Source organism: Schistocerca nitens, chromosome 10, assembly GCF_023898315.1.
Source record: "Schistocerca nitens isolate TAMUIC-IGC-003100 chromosome 10, iqSchNite1.1, whole genome shotgun sequence".
NCBI classification, from domain to species: domain Eukaryota; kingdom Metazoa; phylum Arthropoda; class Insecta; order Orthoptera; family Acrididae; genus Schistocerca; species Schistocerca nitens.
In genome coordinates this window covers 101,156,488-101,178,655 of record NC_064623.1, presented here as the reverse complement: position 1 = coordinate 101,178,655, position 22,168 = coordinate 101,156,488, and the positions used below count along the sequence as shown (strand labels likewise).

Genomic DNA, 22,168 nt, shown 5'->3' with positions numbered 1-22,168 from the left:
AATTGTTGTTGTTTATAGGTCCCCTAACTTACTTTAGAGCATTCCTGCTCAAGCTAGAGAGGTTTCTTGATTCACTTTATAGGAAGTACCAGAAATTAGTTGTATGTGGCGATTTCAGTATTAGTTTTGTACATGACAGTGCAAGAAAAAGGATGTTGGTAGATCTCCTAAATTCAAATTATCTGATGCAGAATATGTTTTTTCCAACTATAGTGCAGGGGAACAGGAGTACAGCCATAGACAATACTTTTATTCATTCTTCATTACTAGATGGGCATTCTGGTACTAAAAGGGTGAATGGCCTTTCAGACCATGATACACAAATATTAACATTAAAAGGCTTTTGTGCTCAAACAAATGTCACTTATAATTACAAACTATGTAGGAAAGTTAATACAACAGCAATAGAGAGATTTTAAAACCTCGTCAAGGAGCAAGAGTGGCAGGATCTGGTAACACAGATGACAAATATAATGCTTTCCTTAAATCATTTCTTATGTTCTGGGAGAGTTGCTTTCATTACAATGGGGTACTAGCAGTACTAGCAGTAAAACGCAGCCCGGCTGGCTGACTAGTGGGATACGAATATCATGTAGAACAAAGTAGGAATTATATCAAAATTTTAGAATAGTTACAATCAAGCCACAGTAGCCCATTACAAACAGTACTATAAGGCACTTAAAAATGTTATTAGGAAGGCAAAGAGTATGTGGTATGCAAATAGAATAGCTAATTCACAGGATAAAATTAAAACCATATGGTGAGTTGTGAAGGAAGCGTCTGGTCAGCAGCACAAGTTCAATGATATAAAGTCAGTTCATAGTAAAATTTTTTCTGTTACTGATAAATGAGATATATTTACAGTATTTAACAATCATTTTCTGAGCATTGCTGGTGAATTAAATAAAAATTTAGTTTCTACAGGGAATCATATAACCCTCTTGGCAAATGTCTTTTTAGATCGATGTCTGAAATACTCCTCTGTGATACAGACAAGAGGGAGATTGAGTCAATAATTAGCTCACTGAAGACTAAGGACGCTCATGGACATGATAGAGTGCATAGCAGAATATTAAAGTACTGTGCTGCCCATGTTAGCCCTGTATTTAGCCATATTTGTAATTTTTCCTTTAGGAATGGTCAGTTTCCTGAACAATTAAAGTAATCAGTAGTAAAGCCACTTTTTAAAACGAGAGAAAGGGACAATAAAGACAATTTTAGACCTATTTCTGTGCCATCAGTGTTTGCTAAAGTTATTGAGAAGACTGTGTATGTAGGAATAATTGATCATTTAATATCACACAATTTGCTATCAGATGTACAGTTCAGCTTTGGAAGTCATTTAACAACTGAAAATGCTATGGCCTTGTGATGGGCCTGATGGGCCTGAAGGGAATCACAGAGATGGGATCTTGATGGCAGACGCTGTATGTAGAGGTGTCAGACAACTGGCGTAGACCTTCACTAACATATTCCTTTCAGTCAAGTACTACAATGGTAGATCCTTTGTCTGCTGGGAGAATAATGATGGATTCATCAGCTTTTATGGAATGTAGAGCCTGGAGTTCTGCAGAGGACAGGTTAGGGTCATGATGTAGGGACCTAAGGAAGGGTTGTGAGGCAATGCTGGACGTGAAGAATTCTTGGAAGGCTTGTAAGGGATGATTTTGAGATAGTGGTGGTAGATCAAGTTGGGATCATGGTCTGAACTGTTCAAAGCAGGGTTCAATGTGAGGTTTTCAGTTGGAAAGGTTTTGGGTTAGGGTTGCAAAGTGATATTTCCAATGGATATTACTTGATCAGATGCACGTTTAGGGCTAGAAGTGAGGCCCTTAGATAATACAGATAATTCAGGAGGGGAAATAGCTTTAGATGAGAAATTAAGGACACTGTACTATTGTGACTGGTCCTTGAGATTATGGGCTATTCTTGGTCTGGGAGGCTGTGGTGAAGGCTGTGGGATGTTAAGGAGGCTGGCCAAGCTTGGTTTGTAGGAGAGGAGTGGTGGTTGAGGATGTGGCTGTTTAGGGAGCTGCAGGAGCACAGGAAGGGAAATACCACTGTTCAGGTACTTCAGGAGAAGGTGTGATAGCTTTTTGAGGCAAAGTCTGGCATTGGAGACTTTGCTTTCTGTTTGTCTGTTTTAATGACTTTCCCGATTGATTTTTTCCTTTTATTTTTCTTTCATCATTTTCCATATCAATATAGATTGCATAGATTGCCCACTCATTACCTCTTATTAACGATTTCCATGTGAATCTTTCTAATTTTTCTGAGTATTTAAGTTGCTGTTCTTATATTTTTCTATCCTTCACACCCTCTGCTTATTTATTTATTTATTTATTTATTTTTGCCTCTCTCACGATTTTTAACTCTCCAAACAGTCCTCTCTTGCCATGTTGAATCCCACCTCATATTGCATCCATTCCTTTTGAAAATGTGCTTGTGCACTATCAAAACTAAGGTCCCGCATTCTGTTTCTTGAAATCTGCTTGTCCCTTGGAGTTACTCCAAAAGGCCTAACATTGAAAGTCCCCATGTTGGGATGCAATCCTACCATAGCTCAGGCTTTTTTACAGTTTCAGCTACAGCAATCCCTTGCTCTTACCCGGCTAATCTGTGACCTATATGCCTCATCAACAAGTTTCCACTCTACTGGACTTCTCTCCTCCTACAAAATCTTGCAGTTGTCTGCCCCTCACGTATCCTCGAATGGTATCATCTACCAAGCCAGCTTCAAGCTGCAACAACATGCCAGAATTCACCTAAAAATCTGTCACATCCTGCAGTTCCCTAAACAGCCACACCCTCAACCACCATTCCCCTCCTACAAACCAAGCTTGGCCAAACTCCTTAACATCCCACAGCCTCCCAGACCAAGAATAGCCCATAATCTCAAGGACCAGTCACAATAGTACAGTGTCCTTAATTTCTCATCTAAAGCTATTTCCCCTCCTGAATTATCTGCATTATCTAAGGGCCTCACTTTCAGCCCTAAATGTGCATCTGATCCTGCTGCATTGGTGAGGACCTCCTTGCCTTCACAAGTAATATTCATTGGAAATATCACTTTGCAACCCTACCCAAAAACCTTTCCAACTGAAAACCTCACATTGAACCCTGCTTTGAACAGTTCAGACCATGATCCCAACTTGATATACCACCACTATCTCAAAATCATCCCTTACAAGCCTTCCAAGAAATCGTCACATCCAGCATTGCCTCACAACCCTTCCTCAGGTCCCTACATCATGACCCTAACTTGTCCTCTGCAGAACTCCAGGCTCTATATTCCCTAAGAGCTGATGAATCCATCATTATCCTCCCAGCAGACAAAGAATCTACGATTGTAGTACTTGACCGAAAGGAATATGTTAGTGTAGGTCTACACTAGTTGTCTGACACCTCTACATACAGCGTCTGCCATCAAGATCCCATCCCTGTGATTCAAACTGACCTGCAGTCCATCCTTAAAACCTCAAGCCCCTCACAAGGACTAATACCTCAATCCATAGAACTTCTCACCCCACCCAAACTACGCACCCCCAACTTTTACCTTCTTCCTAAAATCCACAAACCCAATCATCCAGGCGATCCTATAGCTGCGGCTTCAAAGCACCCACCAAATGTATATCTGCCTTATTTGATCAACACCTGCAACCTGCATAGCACAAAAACTACCCTCCAGACATGGTCTGTCTGCTGCTGAACATTTCCTCAGACAGCTGCCCCGGATTCCAAGCCTATGACATCCACCCTACTCACCTTAATCAACTTTCTACTTACCAACAACTACTTCATCTTTGAGGTTCAGACATGCAGACCGATCAAAGGTATGGCCATGGGAACTAGGATGGCTCCTTCCTATGACAACCTTGGGTCACTTGGAAGGGACTTTCCTTGGATCCATAAGTTTTCAGCCCCTGGTTTGGTTTAGATACACTGATGACATCTTTACCATATGGACTCATGGTGAGGCAGATGCGCTAAAATTCCTGGAATTTCTGAATACCTACTCCCAATTAAATTTCACAGGGTCCTATTCCGAATCCCATGCCACTTTTGATGTTGATCCCATCCTCACTGAAGGCCAGCTACACATTTCCATTTACATTAAACCTAACAACAAACAGTACTTATGTCTTGACAGTTGCCATCTTTTCCATGTCAAACATTCCCTCCCATAAGGCCTTGGCATCCAAGCCAAACATATTTGTTTGGATGCAGACTCACTATCACAACACAACACCTCAGCCTTCGCTGCACGTAATTACCCCACCAGCCTAGTTAAAAAGCGTATTTCCAGGTACATCACATCTAATCCCTATACTGCTGATCCCTCCACAAAACAGCTTCGGAGCACACCTTTGGTGACTCAGTATTCTGCTGGTCTGGAATGTGTTAATCAGCTACTTTGAATGTGTTAATCAGCTACATGCCCTGAAATGAGATCCATTCTGTCTGAAATTTTGCCCAACACACCTAGAATAGCTTCCCATTGCCCTCCCAATCTCTGCAATATTCTTGTTAGACCCTATCCTGCTCCTGCACCCATCTCTGTACCCTACGGCTCCTACCCCTGTGACCATCCTCGCTGCAAGACTTGCCCTACGCACCCTCCTACCACCATGTATAATAGCCCTTAACTGGCAAAACATATACTTTCAAAGGGAGAACCGCTTGTGAAACGACACATCATAACCAGCTATTGTGTAAACACTGTTCAGCCTTCTACATTGGCATACCCACCATCAAATTATTCATTAGGGTGAATGGGCATAGGAAGAGGGTATATACTGGCAACATGCAATATCCAGTTGCAGGGCATGCTCTGCAACATGCCATTTGCAACCCCGGCACCTGTTTCACCACACACACCATATGGAATCTTCCCCCCAACACCAGTTTCTCAGAACTCCACAAGTAAGAACTTGCACTGCAACATGTCCTTGGTTCTCAGCACCCACCTGGCCTTAATTTAAACTAATTTCTTCCGTCTCAGCTTTTCTTCACTGTAACTACTCTTTGCTTCACTCCGTTTTAATTTCCTCCAGCTTCCATTGTCTTTCCCATCTATTTTTCACTGCCTGCTCCCACCTGCATTTCGTACAATGCACTTAGCTTCTCACTCTTATTAACTCATCTCTGTCTTGCATATTACCCTGTCTTCCACTGTTAAGCTCTCAGGTTTTCAAATCTCAACAGATGTAGTCCTCAACAATCAGTCTTCCCTTCTCATCCCATATGGTAAGTTTCCCCTGCCCCACAGTTATGGTGACTTTTCCCTTTTCTTAGACTTTTCCAGTCCTTTTCCTTCACCCTTCTTCCTTACCCTTCAACCCTTCTGCCTGAAGGAGCCACTGGCTCCGAATGCTTGCTAATCATGCCAGTCTTTTATGTGTGTGTACATCTGCTGCTTGGCAAGAAGTTCTTTTATCTATTTGATTAAAGAATTTTATCAATAATTCATTGTTTTCATTGTGATATGATGATTTGTGTGTTGAGACTCTCACTTTTTAAAACTGTAATTTATGTCCTTTTTCAGACAATATTCAATCATGGCCAACTTCACAACTTCCCTTTGTTTAATACGCTGTAAGTGCTTAGTGCAACGGTCAGCAATAGTTGGTCCTGTTTATTGCTACTGCATATGCACGGGGCTGCATGCATGCCAGGAACTCTGACATGTATGTTGTCTTTAATGTGGTGTAAGATAAATCGTGTCCTGGAGGAAGGCTGGAACACTAGTCTCAGTCCATGTGTCTGCAGCATACATCCCATCTTGCTATTGGTTGCCACAGAGTGTGGAATGAATGCAGTCAGCTTGTCCTCTTCCATTGATTCAAGAGGCATCTGTCATCGGTGGCACCTGAAAGCTTTTGCAGTCTCTCCTATGCTGTAACCATATTCCCTGAACACACATCCTAACTGCTGATATTCTGACTGTAGATGGTTGTCATCGGAAATAGTCTTTGTCAAGTGTACTAAGGGGTCAGGAACATTTTTTTGTGTACAGGGTGGAGGAAACTATTGGTGTTGGAGTACTGGTCAATGTGTACAGATTTCCTGTACACTGAATGAGCAATCTGGCCTCCTGTCTGACTCAACTAAAACATGGATGGCGTCCATCCCACAATTAAATTTACTGTTGAGATTAAAAGTGATAGTTTTCCATTCTCAGAAGTTCTTGGATTAAAGACAATGTAGATCTTATGAGTTCCTGGCATGTATGGCATACCCTGAAAATGCAGTAGCATTTACGTTGGGCAAATTATTCAAAATTTTGTTGAATGCTGCACTGAGCACTTGTGACACACAAAACAGGGACCTTGAGAAGTTGGCCATGGCTCAAAATTGCCTAGAAAACAGATGTAGAACACTCTGAAAAGATGAGAGTCTTTGCTCTTGCAACATCATATTCAGGTTCTGTTATAAAGGAAGCAGCCAAAATTAGAACAAACAGTAACAATTTTAACAGAATCAGGGGCACACACTCAGTGATGTGTGGGTATGGGCTTTGGATATCAAGTGAAAGCAAAGGTGGACATGTGATGCTTGTAGGGAGGTGGGAGTGACAGTTTCAAACATGGAGCCAACCCTTTTTGCTACCTGATCTCACTTGGCCCTGCAGTGAACTGGAGCTGCCATGAGCAGTCCAAACCACCTTCCATGCATGCATCACTTCTGCCCTCTCAGGAATGTTCCCAATGCTGCAATGACACCTATATAAGCATGTGACCTGCTTTGTATGCATTCCTGTTTCATGTGTTAAGGTCTATACAAAATTTTTGCTAATTTTCTTTTCAAAATTCTACTTTAAGAACATATCATGCACATTATCCAAATGGTAGAAACAAATTCCATCCAAAAACCTTCATTATGCAGATCATTCAGTTTGTTGCCTGGTTGCAATGAGTTAATTTGTTCCATCAGAAATAATGGTTATCACAAGTTATTGCCATTATCAAGTTTCCTACATCCAGCCATAGGGAACACGTTTTACAGTAATGAATAACAGACAATCAAACTGTATGTTTTGGTTCATTGGAATAATAGTTGTGAATATCGTATCCATTGTGTGACTTTTCTATGTAACTGTGTGTGTGTGTGTGTGTAGCAAACTATGTCACTTTATCTGTGCTATGTGAAATTTTACTTCTATATTCTGCAAACCACTGTGAAGTGCTTGGCAGAGGGTGCATCCCATTGTACCAGTTATTTTTCCTGTTCCATTCACACATAGTGTGTGGGGAAAATGAATGATTGAATGCATCTTGCTTGCTGTAATTATTCTAATCTTATTGTCATGATCCCTATGTTAGTAATACGTAAGGCATTTTAGCATGTCCCCAAAGTCATCACTTAAAGACGTTCTTGAAACTTTCTTAGTAGACTTTCTCGGGATAGTTTGCACCTGTCTTCAAGAGTCTGCCAGTTCAGTTCCTTCAGCATCTCTGAGACACTCTCCAAAGAGTCAAACAAACCTGTGACTATTCATCCTGCCCTTCTCCATATATATTCAGTATCCCCTGCAAGTCCTATTTGGCATGGGTCCCACACACTTAAGCAATACTCTACAGCTGATCACAAGAGTAATATGTAAGCAATCTCCTTTGTAGCCTGATTGCACTTCCTCAGTACACTACCAATAAACCTACCACATTCTTCATCCACAACTTAGCCTATGTGATGATTCCATTTCATATCCCTACAAAGTGTTACACCTAAGTATTTGTGTTATTTGGCTGATTCCAACAGTGACTCACTGATATTGTAGTCACAGGATACTCTATTTTCTTCACTTTGTGAAATGAAAAATTCTACATTTCTGAACATTTAGAGCAAGTTGCCAAACTCTCACCATTTTGAAATCTTATCAAGGTCTGATTGAATACTTATGTAGCTACTCTCAGATAGTACTTCATTATAGACAACTGTATCATATACAAAAAGCCTGATTTTACTAGTAATACTGTCTGCAAGATCATTAATATACAACATGAACAGCAAGGGTCCGAAAATACTTCCCTGGGGCACACCCAAAGTTATGTCTACATCTGACGAAGACTTCCTGTCAAAGTTAACAAGCTGTGTCCTCTCCTCCAAAAAGTCCTCAATCCAGTCACAAAACTCACTTGATAACCCATATAATCATACTTTTGACAATAAGTGTAGATGAGGTACTCAATCAAATGCTTTTCATAAATCAGGAAGCGCTGCATCTACCTGAATGTCTTATCCCAGTGCTTTCAGTATGTCATGTGCGAGAAGCACGAGTTGGGTTTCACGTGAGTGTTTTCAGAATTCATGTTTGTCGGCAGGGAAGGGGTCATTCTGTTCAAGATGCCTCAGTAAGTTTGAACTCAGAATATTTTCTAAGATTCTACAAGAAATTGATGTCAAGAATATTGGATAGTGGCTTTGTAGGTCACTTCTATTACCCTTCTTGTTGATGGGTGTGACCTGTGCTTTTTCACAAGAACTGGGCACAGTTTCTTGTTTGAGGGATATATGATAGATTGTAGGTAGAAGAGAGGCTAACCCAGCCACAGGTTCAGTATAGAATCTGAAAGAGATTCCGTATGGTCCTGGAACTTTGTTCAGTTTTAACAACTGCAGCTGTTTCAAGCCACTGACACTAATACTGTGAGGGTCAAACTGGGGAAATTCTCCTGGGTTTTCCTTTATGAAGGAATTTTTGAAAACAGAGTTAAACATTTCAGTTTTTGCTTTGCTACCCTCAATTTCAGTTCCTGTCTCACTAGCGACTGCACACTAACTTTAGTGCAAACAGACTTCACACTTTGAAATTACAATGAAATTCAGACAATTAGCTGCTTACAGGCATTGATAAATATCAACGGGGATAGTTGAATATGTGTGCCCCGACTGGGACTCAAACCCGGGATCTCCTGGTTACAACTGTCACCATTGATATTTATCAATGCCTGTAAGCAGCTAATTGTCTGGATTTCATTGTAATTTCATTCTTCGAGAACTGCAAGATCACCAAAGATATCTGTTTTTTTGGACATGGCCGAAATATCATTTTTTAAGAAGTAAGAACTATTATGCTCCACATATGTCTGAGCTAACTACCTGTTCATAAACATTAAAAACTGTAAGAGACCTGGTCATCACTGCTAGAATCTTCCAATTCTGAACTATAGGACTAGGACAGATAGGACTAGTTTACGTGACAGGCAAAATACCTGGCCAACCCCAGCAGTTGGTGATTTTAACTCCTGACGACAATGGCACAGCCAGCTATTGAAAGCTCCAATGTTTTATTTGAAGTGACATGGCTTGTAAATTGAGAAGATTTTACCACCATAGTGTTTGTTGACTGGATCACCGAGTCATTGACAAATGTGAGTCAGTTGATTCAAGCACCATTCTTTGAACCTCCAATGTAAACTTCATTCAGTAACACTTTATTGTCCAATTCATTTTCCAGCTCTCCAATATACTCATCTAACACACAGTTGAAGAGAACTGCAGATGAGAGTATGTTATGTGACTAATAAATCAAATTTTATGTTAAAATTATGATATAAATAATATATGACTTACGAGGTTAACTAGATGAGTCTGAATCCGAGTCGGCAGCTGGTGCAGCTTCCTTTTCTTCGAGTGTCTCCAACTCTGCTGGTGGAGGCTTGGTAGTCGTGATTGTGGCTGCCACATATGCCCCTGGGCCTTCACCCTGTGTGTGCTCGATACCCACCCTGTGAACACAAGATGATTCTTACAGTATTTCTCCTTGTATTAATGAATGTGGTGTCCCTTGCCTGTGACAAGTCGAAAGGAAGACAAAATCACAGCAAACTTTTCAGATCAGTGAAATGAATTTGCACAGACTTATATCAATGTGCTAGCTCTTATTTGTCAACTGTCAAGGCAGCACCAAATGCATCACAGCCAACAAAAACACACTGCAATTAAAGATGGCTAATTTTGAGGTTTTTGTATTAAGACAAGACAAAAAATTAGGTACGTTACCAGGGAGAGAATATAACAAGGTACAGAAAAGGAAATGAATGCAATTTCTTCCTTTTTCAGTTTTGGCTGGTGTTCAGGATATTTAAATGAACAACCTGGTTCATGTTCATGGTAACCTAAATGAGTGGGTCCAAGACTTGGCATGAAAAATTCCCCCAAAACATAAACCACCCAGACCTTGTGTGTTACACACAGCAATTGGCCACTAGTGCATTTCACACCGTGCATCACTTGAAAACAGAGAAAACTGTGATTCGTTGGAACTGATCAACATTTCTCCAGTTTTTGTATTTTTGGGTCCACTGAAGACACACTGTGAGCAATGGCCTTTTGTGAGGTACCTGACTCACAATGTCCATTGCATCCAATTGCATCTGGAATGTTTCTTCAGAAAATGGAGGAGACAGAGCTGCATTAACCGAAAATAGCAATTCCAGTCAGGTTTTAAATCAGCTGTCATTGCCAAGTGCATCATTTTTGCCTGCCTATTGGATACTACGATGCGAAATCAGGTCATTTATCAGATAATACTGAACTATTTGCCATGTATCAGATTTTTTACTAGAAGTTTGCACACTCAATTGTTGGCATATAATATACTTAAGCCCGGTCCACACGCAACGATCTGTCTGTGCAGACATTGCCGCAGATGTCTGTACATGCAATAGATTGCTGCAAATGTGGTGTGTTCACACTACACAAACCCCAATCTACTACTCGCCCGCCATCTGTCGGTGTAGAAAAGAAATATCAGTGGCAAGCGACTACGCTCCCCGTAAACGTCAAAAATTTAATTCAGTTATTTTGAAATATAGAAATGGAGGAAGTTCTATTGTGGTCTGTGTTCGCAACTTGTGTTGCAAAAAACATTCATACCAGCTGCAGGAAACAGAGAAAGTGGTCAAAATGGTGTAGACAGTGGCTGCTAAAGCAAAAGCAGTTTTCTCACTTAAATTTACTGTGAGATTTGCAGGGCGAACCTTAAGAAAGCCAAGCAGATCAAAATACCATAATGTTGGCTGGTATACTTTATCTACTCCTACACCAGATGATCTAGAATTCTGAACTTTGGATAACTCTTTTCAGTAAACAGTTCGCAAGGAAATTATTTTTTTGTTACTGTTTCTCTGTTTGCCGAGGCGTCAACTGCCCGCAATTTTTCAATTAGAGCATTGTATAGTGCTGTCTTTTTGTCTCGGTCACTATATTCTTTACTTTTAATCTTCCACAAACATGGGTGTTTTCTATATATTTCAGTGAATTCATTAACAAACTTTCGAGAACACTGAGGAGTATCAGCCATTTTAATGTCCTGTGCGCACAAATACAAACACTAGACTGAGCAAACAGCTGTTCCGCACCAGATTTGCGGCGATCTCCTGTCCACACGCTCCAACTTGTCTGCGCAAATGTGGTTTGAACCCACAGATTTGAGAGGTTTCGCTCAAACCTCCAACTCCAACTTCCAGGTTTGCACACACCTCAGGTTGGTGCAAATCTTCTGTCCACACGCAACAATCTGTCTGCGCAGATGTGATGTGCGCAGACAGATCGTTTCGTGTGGACGAGCCTTTAGATGAAGAAATAAACACCAGGATGCTATCTTTGACATTTATGTTTGCACAATTTTATAATGTTCAGTTTATATTCACACGACTTAATACAAGAAAGAAAGTGCTCTGACGAGCACTAATTACAACCACAACCTTGGTTGTGACACATATATATCGGAAAATAACAACTTGAGAACGAATTTTACTGTGGATAATACTAGACTGACTTCGACTATGACCACACCTTGTGTAAAAAGACGGAAAACCAATCAAACTGTTATGGACTATAAATTAATATATAATCTGAAATGACATATAACTTCAAAATTCACACAAAAGTTACTACCTTTCATTAATTTACAGCTCATTCCACAGATTAGGAGATGGTGTAAACACAGTGTACTTTAGATTATGTCAAAATAGTTGTATAGGTATTAAATGCAGAAATTAAAAAGTTAAATTGCTTCTTAATCAGAAATTTTAGAACACCCTTGATTCTCACAATGATCAGTACTAACATCTTACATAGATTTTTATAACACTGAAACAATATATAAAACATTGAACATATTTTTTTGAGAAAATGAAACATCGAATAGTAATTTTTTATTAAGATTATTAGACAACTGCTAAGTTCCTTGCACTGTTAAAAATAGAGTGCTAAATTATATTTTTATAGTTAATGATCATTTCAAAGAAGTAGAAATATATAATTATCAACATCTATTTTACATTTAACAGAAATGTAAATTATTATTACTGATATGCATAAAGGGGTTAAAATGTATGCGCTGTATTGCCTTTGGATGACGTATGCCATGTTTGCCACTGAAATCCAGATGACAGACAGAAGCTTGGTCGATAGTTTAGGCAACCAAAGTTCTGTGTAAATGCTCCTTATGTAAGGTATTACACAACATCAATGCTTACATTATGTGTTCGTGATATTGAGCTGTTTGTGGATGCTTCAATAAACTATAAACATCACTGGAATTGGTGACTGCATTTTTATTTCTGACAATTCATTCCACTATATAAGGTATTGCAAAGATGAGACTGTGAGCCCACAGCTACTAACTACAAAGTTGTAACTTTGTCGAGAGCATTGACACTTAAGGTAAGCATCCTGTACCTGCTAGTTGTCTCCGATAACAATAGAGTTGTTAAGCCTTTCATTGCTACAGATACACACACTGCATTCTGTGCTGCATGTGGCTTTGTTGTGGCTGTACTGCTCGCCAAATGCCACATCCAATGCTGAAAAATTATGCTGTAGCCACTACAAAATACTTTCCAATTCTAAGAAAACTATTGGGTGAAAAAAAAAATTATTTGTGGCCATCTAATAGTCTGAATTTCTTTTCATTATTCATCATAGTTACTGTGCTGCATCAAATTAAGTGACACAATGCACAAAATTTTAATGAGTTTGCAGAGGTAAAAAACACGTTGCTTTAACTTTGTGTATGGCTGATTTTAGCTCACACATTGCAATGTATGAAATCTTGGTATATCTAATTTTCATTTAAAACTGAGAGCATGTTATCATCTCATTTTGTCCTAGAGTTATTGATTTTTATATCTGATGGACAGTCACATGCGTTGCACCCATTTCCATTGCTGCACCACATGAATCTTGTGGTCATAAAAATTGTACTATTTCATAAATGATTTAAGGTATTGAAATGAGGTTTTATGCAAATGGTAGCATGCAAAGTCGCGTGTATGTTGTATAATAAAAATTTGAAACATTTTTATTCACCAAAACACAGAAGTAAGTCATCTGCAGCAGTTAGAGGTTGGCAGAATGAGAGATGCTTAAACCTGTCACTGCACTTCGAGAAAATCCAGGTGATGCACCCCAATTCATAGTCATGACTTATCAGCAGTGACGGTACCAGTTCTGCAGCTAGTATTTTGACTGACTATCTCTCTCTCTCTCTCTCTCTCTCTCTCTCTCTCTCTCTCTCTCTCTCTCTCTCTGAGGTTTTTTACCTATAGGAATCTACATCACATCATGTGATTCACCTTTCTCAGTCATGTGTTCCACTCTTACCTACTTTCTTTACTTATCATCTCATCCCTCCTCTCTCCCTAGTTCTCATTTGACTTACATTTTCATGGTTTAGAACAATAATTTTGTAGCCACTGCTGCAGTACAGAAAATAATTACAGTGTCTACCTATCAGGCATTCCTCTGGATATCATAATTTTATGGTACTCTAACATTGGTACTGCTTGGTGCTTGTGTGACTTAACACCATAAGTGCTTTCATCATTCTGTTTCACTGAACTTTCAATCCAATAGTTACAAATCAGAGTTATGTTGGTAACTCTGTTTCATTATTTCAGTGAATGTGCTGACTGATGGAGTTCGTATTGCATGACATTTTTACTGTCTTTCCAATGTACTGATAAAGACTGAGCAATTGCAGTGAACTACAAGGGTTGGAACTTTAACAGTGGCAACTATTTATTTACAGCTCGTACAAAATAGATACACGTTTCAAAGTTTTACTGACCTTCAAAGTAGTCACCAGCATTGTGGATAACCTTTTGCCAGCGATGTGGAAGTCATAGGATACTCTTAGCAGTGCCAGGTGTGTTGACAGTTCGAGCGGCGTGGTTTATTGCCCGACAAATTTGTAGTAGTTCTGAAGCAAATGCCGTGAAGTGTTTCCATCAGTTTAGAAATTGAGGGAGTGCAGGGGAGTGCAGTAGGTGATATAGCACTTAGCAGTCCCATCAGTGAAACAAATCAGTAACGGATTGCACTGTACATGCTTGAGTATTGTCCTGCAAAATGATGGTTGGGTCCTGCAGAAAGTGTCATCACTTTTGTGTCTAAGCTGGTCATAGGTTGTGTTCCAAAAATCACCAAAGTAGTACACATTTTCATGTGAAGGTCTTGTTGTCGCAAATGTGCATATCATTTCTAGTCACCTTTCCCTAAACATGAAACATGGCTTCATCACTGAAAACCAACAAATGAAAAACTGTGTCGCCCTGGTAACTGCTGCAAACCATTACCAAAGTCAGAATGAAACTCACTGTCCGAATGTACAATGATGCAATGTAGGAGACTGTCAAAGGGACTTGATAAGATGATGACAGCTAGTACGAGTTCTGTAGATCATATTCACAATAAATATTATGATGCAGAACATGTCAACTTAATACACAAAGAAGGGTGAAAAAAATGATATTGTTACTGCTGGCCATTTACAGATTATTTCCTGTGTAAATCATTAATTATTTGTACTAAAAAATTCACCTTTAGTACAGGAGGAGTTGTTAAGGAGGAACACCTTCAATCTGTTATGTTGGTGCATAAGTTTTTAGCATTTTTGTTCTGCATGATGTTACTCCCGTTGCTATGGATTTATTTATCAATTGTCATTTTTTGTTTGTAGATCACTGTTGTCATTTGAGCTTACATATTGTGACTTTGTCATTTGGAGACAATGAGTGGAGCTGTGGATGCTAGAAAATGGAGTGCTAAGTGAAGAAATCTGAACACTTTTGACAAGGTCTTCTGCTTGAATTCAATAGGGGTGTGACAGCAGTGGAGACAGCCAGATATATTTGTGCAATGTGTAGAGAGAATGCCATTGGACAAAGCATGGCAAGAAAATGGTTTTCTCATTATAAGGAGGATCGTTTTGACATCAATGACTCTCCACATTCAGGAAGACCTTTGGGGTTTGAAGAAGATAGTATAAACACATTAATCCACAGCTATCCACATAAGTGTACTCAAGAACTGAAAAATGGGATGATCTGTGATCATTCCTGAGTCATGTGAAATTTGAATGCAGTTCAAGAATCACTTGTATGGGTGCTGCATGCTCTAAATCAAAATCACAAAAATCAGTGGGTGGCCATATATGCATCTCTTGCTCGTCATCAGTTGGCTTGTGAACAACACCGACCATTCATATCCTGTATTGTCACTCGTGTCTTTATGCTAATGTAAGGGAAATAAAGGAATGGCTGACCACAAACGATAGCAGTTTCCTATACAAAGACCTGCGCATTTCCACCAAGGATAATGTTATGCACCTGGCGGAACAGTGACAGTGCGATATACTAAAAATTGCTTCCCCAAGGGCTGACCATAACTGCTGACATTTACTGTCAACAACTGAGATGTCTTGCAGATGCAATCTAGGGATGATGACCAGGAAGGCTGCATAAAGTAATGCTACTTCATGATAATGTCTGCCCTTATTCTGTTAGACTGACAAGGAACAGTACACAGGATTCGGACTGGGAAGTCATTCCACACTCAGCATATTCACCCGATCTTGAACCACAGATTTTCAAGTTTTCGGTTTTCTACTGAACAACCTTCAAGGAGCTTCCTTTCTGGATGAAAATCCACTCACTCAGAATGTGGATTGATGAGATGTTCATCTCAAAATCACATGATTTATACATGTCACAGAAATGAAAAGATACCCTGGTATTGACTGACTGTCGTAAATAGGGAAGGATAATATATCAAACAATGTGAAATCCTTTCCTTTCCTAATATTTAAAGAGAATATATTATTGATGACTAAAATCTCAGTTATATGTATCTCTTGGGTTTATTAAATGTATGGAAAAATGCTATGAACATATCCGTTAACACAATATATTTGAAAACAATATTTCCAGGGGTATATTGTCAAGGAGTTTTGTAGCTGTATTTTTTGCCCTTTTTTGCACCAAAGTTAGATTCATTAAAGAGTAATGAAGATACTTTTCATTCTAGTGTTGTAGTTGTGAATCAGTATGTTACCCTCATACTCAGATTGTTGACAACAAATTTCAAAAGTGAATAGATGTACTGTGTGCCTGTGGTTAATATTCCTAACCACTTAAAGAGATGCCTGTAAGACATGTGGAATAACACCACACCTACTTCCAATTACTTTCTTTCATGTGATGAATATTTTCTAGAAGTGAGGAGTTGATGACACTGTATGTACATATATGTAGGTTGGAACTTAAATAGGGGCAACACTGCTGTGGAGACACTATGCAATGGAATCTACTATTGTCACTGATTGCACACGTTGTTGACAAAACTACCGTACTCCTGAGCAAATGGACTCGCCAATCCCATGCCACCAGCATGTGCTCAATCGAGCGAAACACAGTCACTTGTGAGCGAGTAGTCTAATGTAACGGTGTCACTATGTTTTCGAAACAGGAACAACGGAGCTGGATCAAGATTGAACATGCCAGAGTTTGTACAGCACGACATTGTCATCAAGGTCTTCAAGAGGTGTGCGGGGAATCGACATTGCCGTACAGAACAGTGGCACATTAAGTAAAAGCCTTCAACAAAGGTCAGCAAACTGTGGCAGACACACATCGGGCAGGTCATCCTAGCATCTGTGAAGAACAAGTGCATGCTGTTGCTGTGTTAGTGGACAGTGATCAATGCCATACGATTTGTGAGCTTGCCCACAAAACCGGTTTAGCACATATGACTGTGCTTCACATCCTGAAGGAATGCCTGGGCATGCAAAAAACTGCATCATGATGGGTTCTGCATGACTTGATGGAAATGCAGAAATGAATGTGTTACAACGCTGCTCAGATGGACTTGGAGCACTACGAGCACAAAGGAGAGGCCTTCTTATGCCATATGATAACATTGGATGAGACGTGGGCCATATTGTAAGAGCCAAAACGGAAGTACCAATCCAACAAATGGTGTCATTATGGGTCGCCATGAAAGTCAAAAGTGCATCAGAGCCCCAATATGGTGGAAGTTATGGTGATTCTCATGTATGACAGTGGTGGTGATATCCTAACGCCTTACATTCCTCCACTGCAGACAGTCGATGCACAGTATTACTGTGTTTTTGGAGCATCACCTGTAACCAGCTTTGCAAAAGAAGTGGCGAAACTTTCTGTGCAACCCACCAATCATTTTGCACAACAATGCATTGGTGCATGCAGTGCAAGCTATGACTGCTCTGTTCAGTCGATGGGAATGGGAAGTACTGTACCATCCACCATACTCCCCAGACTTAAGTCCTTGTGACTTTGATTTGATTCTGAAGATGAAGGAACCACTTTGTGGCATTCGCTTCAGAACCGTTCCAGGGATTCGGCAAGCAGTAGACCGCTCCATTCACACCATCAACAGAACAGGCTCAGCTAACAGTATACTACACCTTCCACATCACTGGCAATGGGCTCTACACAATGCTGGTGACTACTTTGAAGGACAGTAACAGGTGCAAACATGTAAGTCTTTGGTATCGGTTGTGAATAAATAGTTCCCACTATTTAAGTTCCAACCCTTGTATGTTCAAATTTTTTCAGAACACTGAGGGAGGGATGTTTTCCCATATGACTCACTTGCAAAAAGACATTAGGTGAAGCTCTTCAATGTCTGCTGAGAAGTGACTAAGACTGGTCATGTACACAAGTGATGACCATCAGTTACTCGTTGCCAGTAGCCACCACCATGATCAATATTTGGGAATTTTGCACATATGCATGAAGTGTTATGAGTGTTGTAACATCAACTTACCACCACACATCACATGTTAAGTAACACACATTACAGTATTCCGATAAAAATCCATCAGCTATAGTTCCATTTGTCTCAACATAATAACTATCAACCATGAAACACAAACCTGAGATAATAATTAACAAAATGAGAATTTATTTCTTTTTTTTTTATTTTTGTGTGCAACAGAATATATTTTGCCAAGGACAGGTGTAATAAATCTATTTACAGTCTGAAACAGTTATTTTGTGGAAATAAAATGATTTTAATGTTCTCTATTTAGGTTCCTGCATCTGGCACAAATAGTCCTTTATTGTTATTAATTTCAGATGCTGGACTCTGAATTTTTTCATAGTTCACTATTGTGGTTAATGCAAATTAGCTATGTAGCATGGGATTTAGTAAAACCATTAGCACATAAATGGTGTTGCATATAGGGCCAATAAATTGATCACAGCAAACTCCTGTGAACTCTATAAAGAAATACCCTAACTCACTGACGCTACTGCCTTGCCTCACTATATGTCTTCATCCACTCATTCTGATATGAAACAATGAGTTTGTTCAGGAAACAATGAGCTTGTTCATGAAACATCAGTAAATCCTCAGACACTTGCTTCAACATATCAGAGTGTACTAACATTCTATGATCAAAACATACTCACCAACAGGTGCCATCGAAGGTAATAGAAACAGATGTAGAAATGTTTTTGTAAGAGCAAGAGCACAAGCAAGAGAGAAGAGGGCATAGGTATCAGACTGACCTGTATTCGTGTCGGGCGAGGTAGCGCACATACTTCTCTGGGGGATCATCCTTGGCACCGTTGCAGAGAGATACGGACCGCACCGTCGTGTGGGACACCTGCGTGGCAGGCATGGTGAACTCCACATAGCAGTACTCTGCCAGCTGCTCTGGGATCTGGTCATATGATGTCAGCCCCAAACGGCACACGAACGAGTGTGTCGTGTATGCACCTACACGTGAAAAAGAGGAGTTGCGTAATGTAATTCACAGCACCTAAACTTCAATTTTCTTAGCACAATACACCAGCATTTGCAACTACTAATCACAGTAGAAACTAAACTAGCAAATGTTTGAAGTATGTTACTGTGAATATGATCTTAAACCTCATAATACATCCTAGTAAATGAAAAATACAAAAGTGTAAGTCTGACATTTTCAAGTCATGTTGAATAATTTCTGCATGATACATTTCATTCAATAAAATTTTAAATTTTGGATATGCTAACACTTTATTCCATCTTCTTCATGAGTAAATACTTTCCCAAAACAAGATATCTGTAGTTTAACAACTTTTTGACAGTTTAGACTGTGTACTGGGCTAGACTAAGTGCCATCTCTTCTTTTCATTGACAAAACTTTGATCAAATGGTCAGTTAATACACTCACACGTTACTTGAATCTGCATTTGAAAGACAAGGACTTTAACACAGTTTCTGATGAAACTCATGACAAGCAATTATGTCTTCATTATTCTGAATACCTTGTTCCAACAATATGTTTACCAAATTTTTAGTAGCAAATTGTAAACTACCTCCATGATGCTGCAGTAAGTTTTGTCATTGTCTGCTGATGCAGAGGGGCTATGCTTGTTTTCAGATTCTTGTATAATACCTGTCTGCTGTTGTATGGAACACAACAGGGTCTGGTCAGTTGTATTAAGTCATAGGCCTACAAGAACAGGAAGCAGCAATATACAATAGGCTATTTTCTTCTGTTAAAAATATGGTTCAGCTGTTGTTACTCTGATTGAATATATCATTCAAATCGGATTCACAGTCAATATTCTCACAAAATATATGTTAATTTTATGTAATTAAAGTTTAAAAGTCATTAAATATCAAGATTTTGTCACATGATCGACAACACACTTTTACTGGCTGATGCTCTGTTGATATCACAGACTAGCAATCAGACGAAAGCTGTACTTGTGTTATACGAGTGTTATCAGAGGTTACAAGGTTTTTACATGCTTTGTCTGCAAACAGTTTAGATATTTAGTGATGGAAAGTGCAATTAATGCTTTTAAATAACAATAGAAAGGAATTTTGTGAACACATAGTGGAAGCCTTGCGAAAGTTGATGCATTTATGGTCCATCCATTTAGAGCAGCGGTGGACATTCTTTTCCCTGTGCTCCATGCAGTATCCTTCAACTCACTCAAAACTAAGGACTTGAACTTCTGTAAATGGGTCAATATATTATAACCAAATTGTAGACTATCAATCATGAGTTACAACCCAAAGCATCACAAAATTATTCTTAGCAAATCTTAGTGCCGATTCCCTGTATAGAAGACACTCAGCACAGACAGTGCTCTGACAAAGCACTCAGTGGTGCAACGGATATTGCAGATGACTGGATAATGTCATCACATGTTCAAGTCCTGGAAAGGTCATATATTTTTAAAAGTTTTACACAAAATAGGAAAATAGCATTAGCAAGAACAGAGTGTAGCAGTTTATTTGATGTCGGGATGTATTACATGTAGCTTTACATTAATCATAGTCTGAGAAACAGACACTAGAGGAAAAATACATTTACTTTGCAAATTCACTTTTTTGGAGAGCATGGCTAGTAGTGAAGGTATCACCACATGCCCACACAAGCTGTAAGATGACGAGGTTTTCTATATGGAGATATATAAGTCATGTACAACATGTGCGTAACGCAAACGTAAGGTCTGTGATGTTTGTAAGTGTAAACTATCGCCAATGTCTGAACCAGACTGTAAGATGATGAAACTTCCTAGCTGGACAGTACAAATGTAAAAAAAAAAACAAACAAAAACATTGTTTCTAATAAAGTAAAAAGTGTGTAGTCACGTTAACAAGAGAACATCTTTTTGAATGTGATGTATGTGAACAGCTATTGCAAATGCGAGCATATGTAAACAGCAAGGAAAACACAATAATACTCCATTTATGAAGGTTCATAATTTTGATTTGATTTGTGGAGTCATTTTACAAATAAGTTAAAACATTCATTCAGGTTGGATTCAAACCAGGATCTATGGACATTGTGTTACAAAATTCAATGGTCTACCACTCTAATACCTGGGTCAAATGACAATTTTCACTAAGAGTTTAATGTCACTGAATGACGCTATCCTTCCTTGTAACAGTGGAAAGCATATCTCAGAGGTAAATTAAATTAATGTCAATCACATGGCTTGAATGGAGCATTTTAGTGGGCTTTGAAACTATTTGAATTTCATTTCTATTTTTATAGCAGAGTACTGAAATCGAAGAGGAAAAGAGCTTGTAAGGAGCATAAAGTGACACTACAATCATTTAAGACGATTTCAAGAAGCAGTCAACTACCCAGTATCAATAGAAGTGAAGAGGTCAGTAGAAAGGGGGAAACGGAATTAAACTCCATAGACAGAGGGGGTATGTGATGTTATTTCGTATTAAAAAAATCGAGTCAAATTTACAAAGAATTTGGCAGCGTGAGTCCACCTACCAGCATGTCATTGCACACTCCCTGATTTGAATGCACAAACTGACTCAGGAGGGAAGGATGTCACAAAGCCGCTGATTCCTCTCCCGAGACAAGCTGGTGCACAACTCTCGCAACTGGTCCTCGATACCACGAATACTATCTCTGACAGGGAGCTGACATCTGAGCTGGACCCACACAGGTTGCATCAGGGATAGATCTAAGAATTTTGCTGGCTACAGGAGTACCTCTACCTCATGCAGATCATTCAGACACACGTGCCATGTGCGGACGAGCACTGTCCTGTTGAAAAATACTGTTGTGTGACAGGTAACACATTAGGACGTTGGGTGCCTGTGATGTGATCATCCTTGACCTAGTCATCTCACTGCTTCCCCACACCACAACACTGGGAGTAACACTGCTGTAGCTCACCAAAATATTGGAAAAATGGGACCTTTCCCTAGGTCACTGCCATAATCACCAGAAACGGTCACCTAGGAAGAACTGTGGTTAATTGCTAAAGATGATGCAATGTCATTCCGCAGTAGTAGGTGCCTCTACAACAAAAGCAACAATTTGTGTTATGGTGTTCATGGCAGCTTGCACATGGGACAGAAATTCCCTATT

General features: G+C 39.4%; 1 protein-coding gene across 1 annotated transcript in view; it reads right to left on the bottom strand.

The window, feature by feature from the left end:
• Positions 1–22,168, bottom strand: part of LOC126209912 (uncharacterized) — a 333,249-nt gene that overhangs the window by 10,003 nt on the left and 301,078 nt on the right. The window contains exons 32-33 of the mRNA XM_049939032.1: positions 18,840–19,050; positions 9,574–9,728 (exon numbers count right to left, since the gene is read on the bottom strand). Coding sequence (XP_049794989.1) covers positions 9,578–9,728; positions 18,840–19,050 — 362 coding nt within the window. The 3' untranslated portion in view covers positions 9,574–9,577. The remainder of the gene's footprint in view (positions 1–9,573; positions 9,729–18,839; positions 19,051–22,168) is intronic.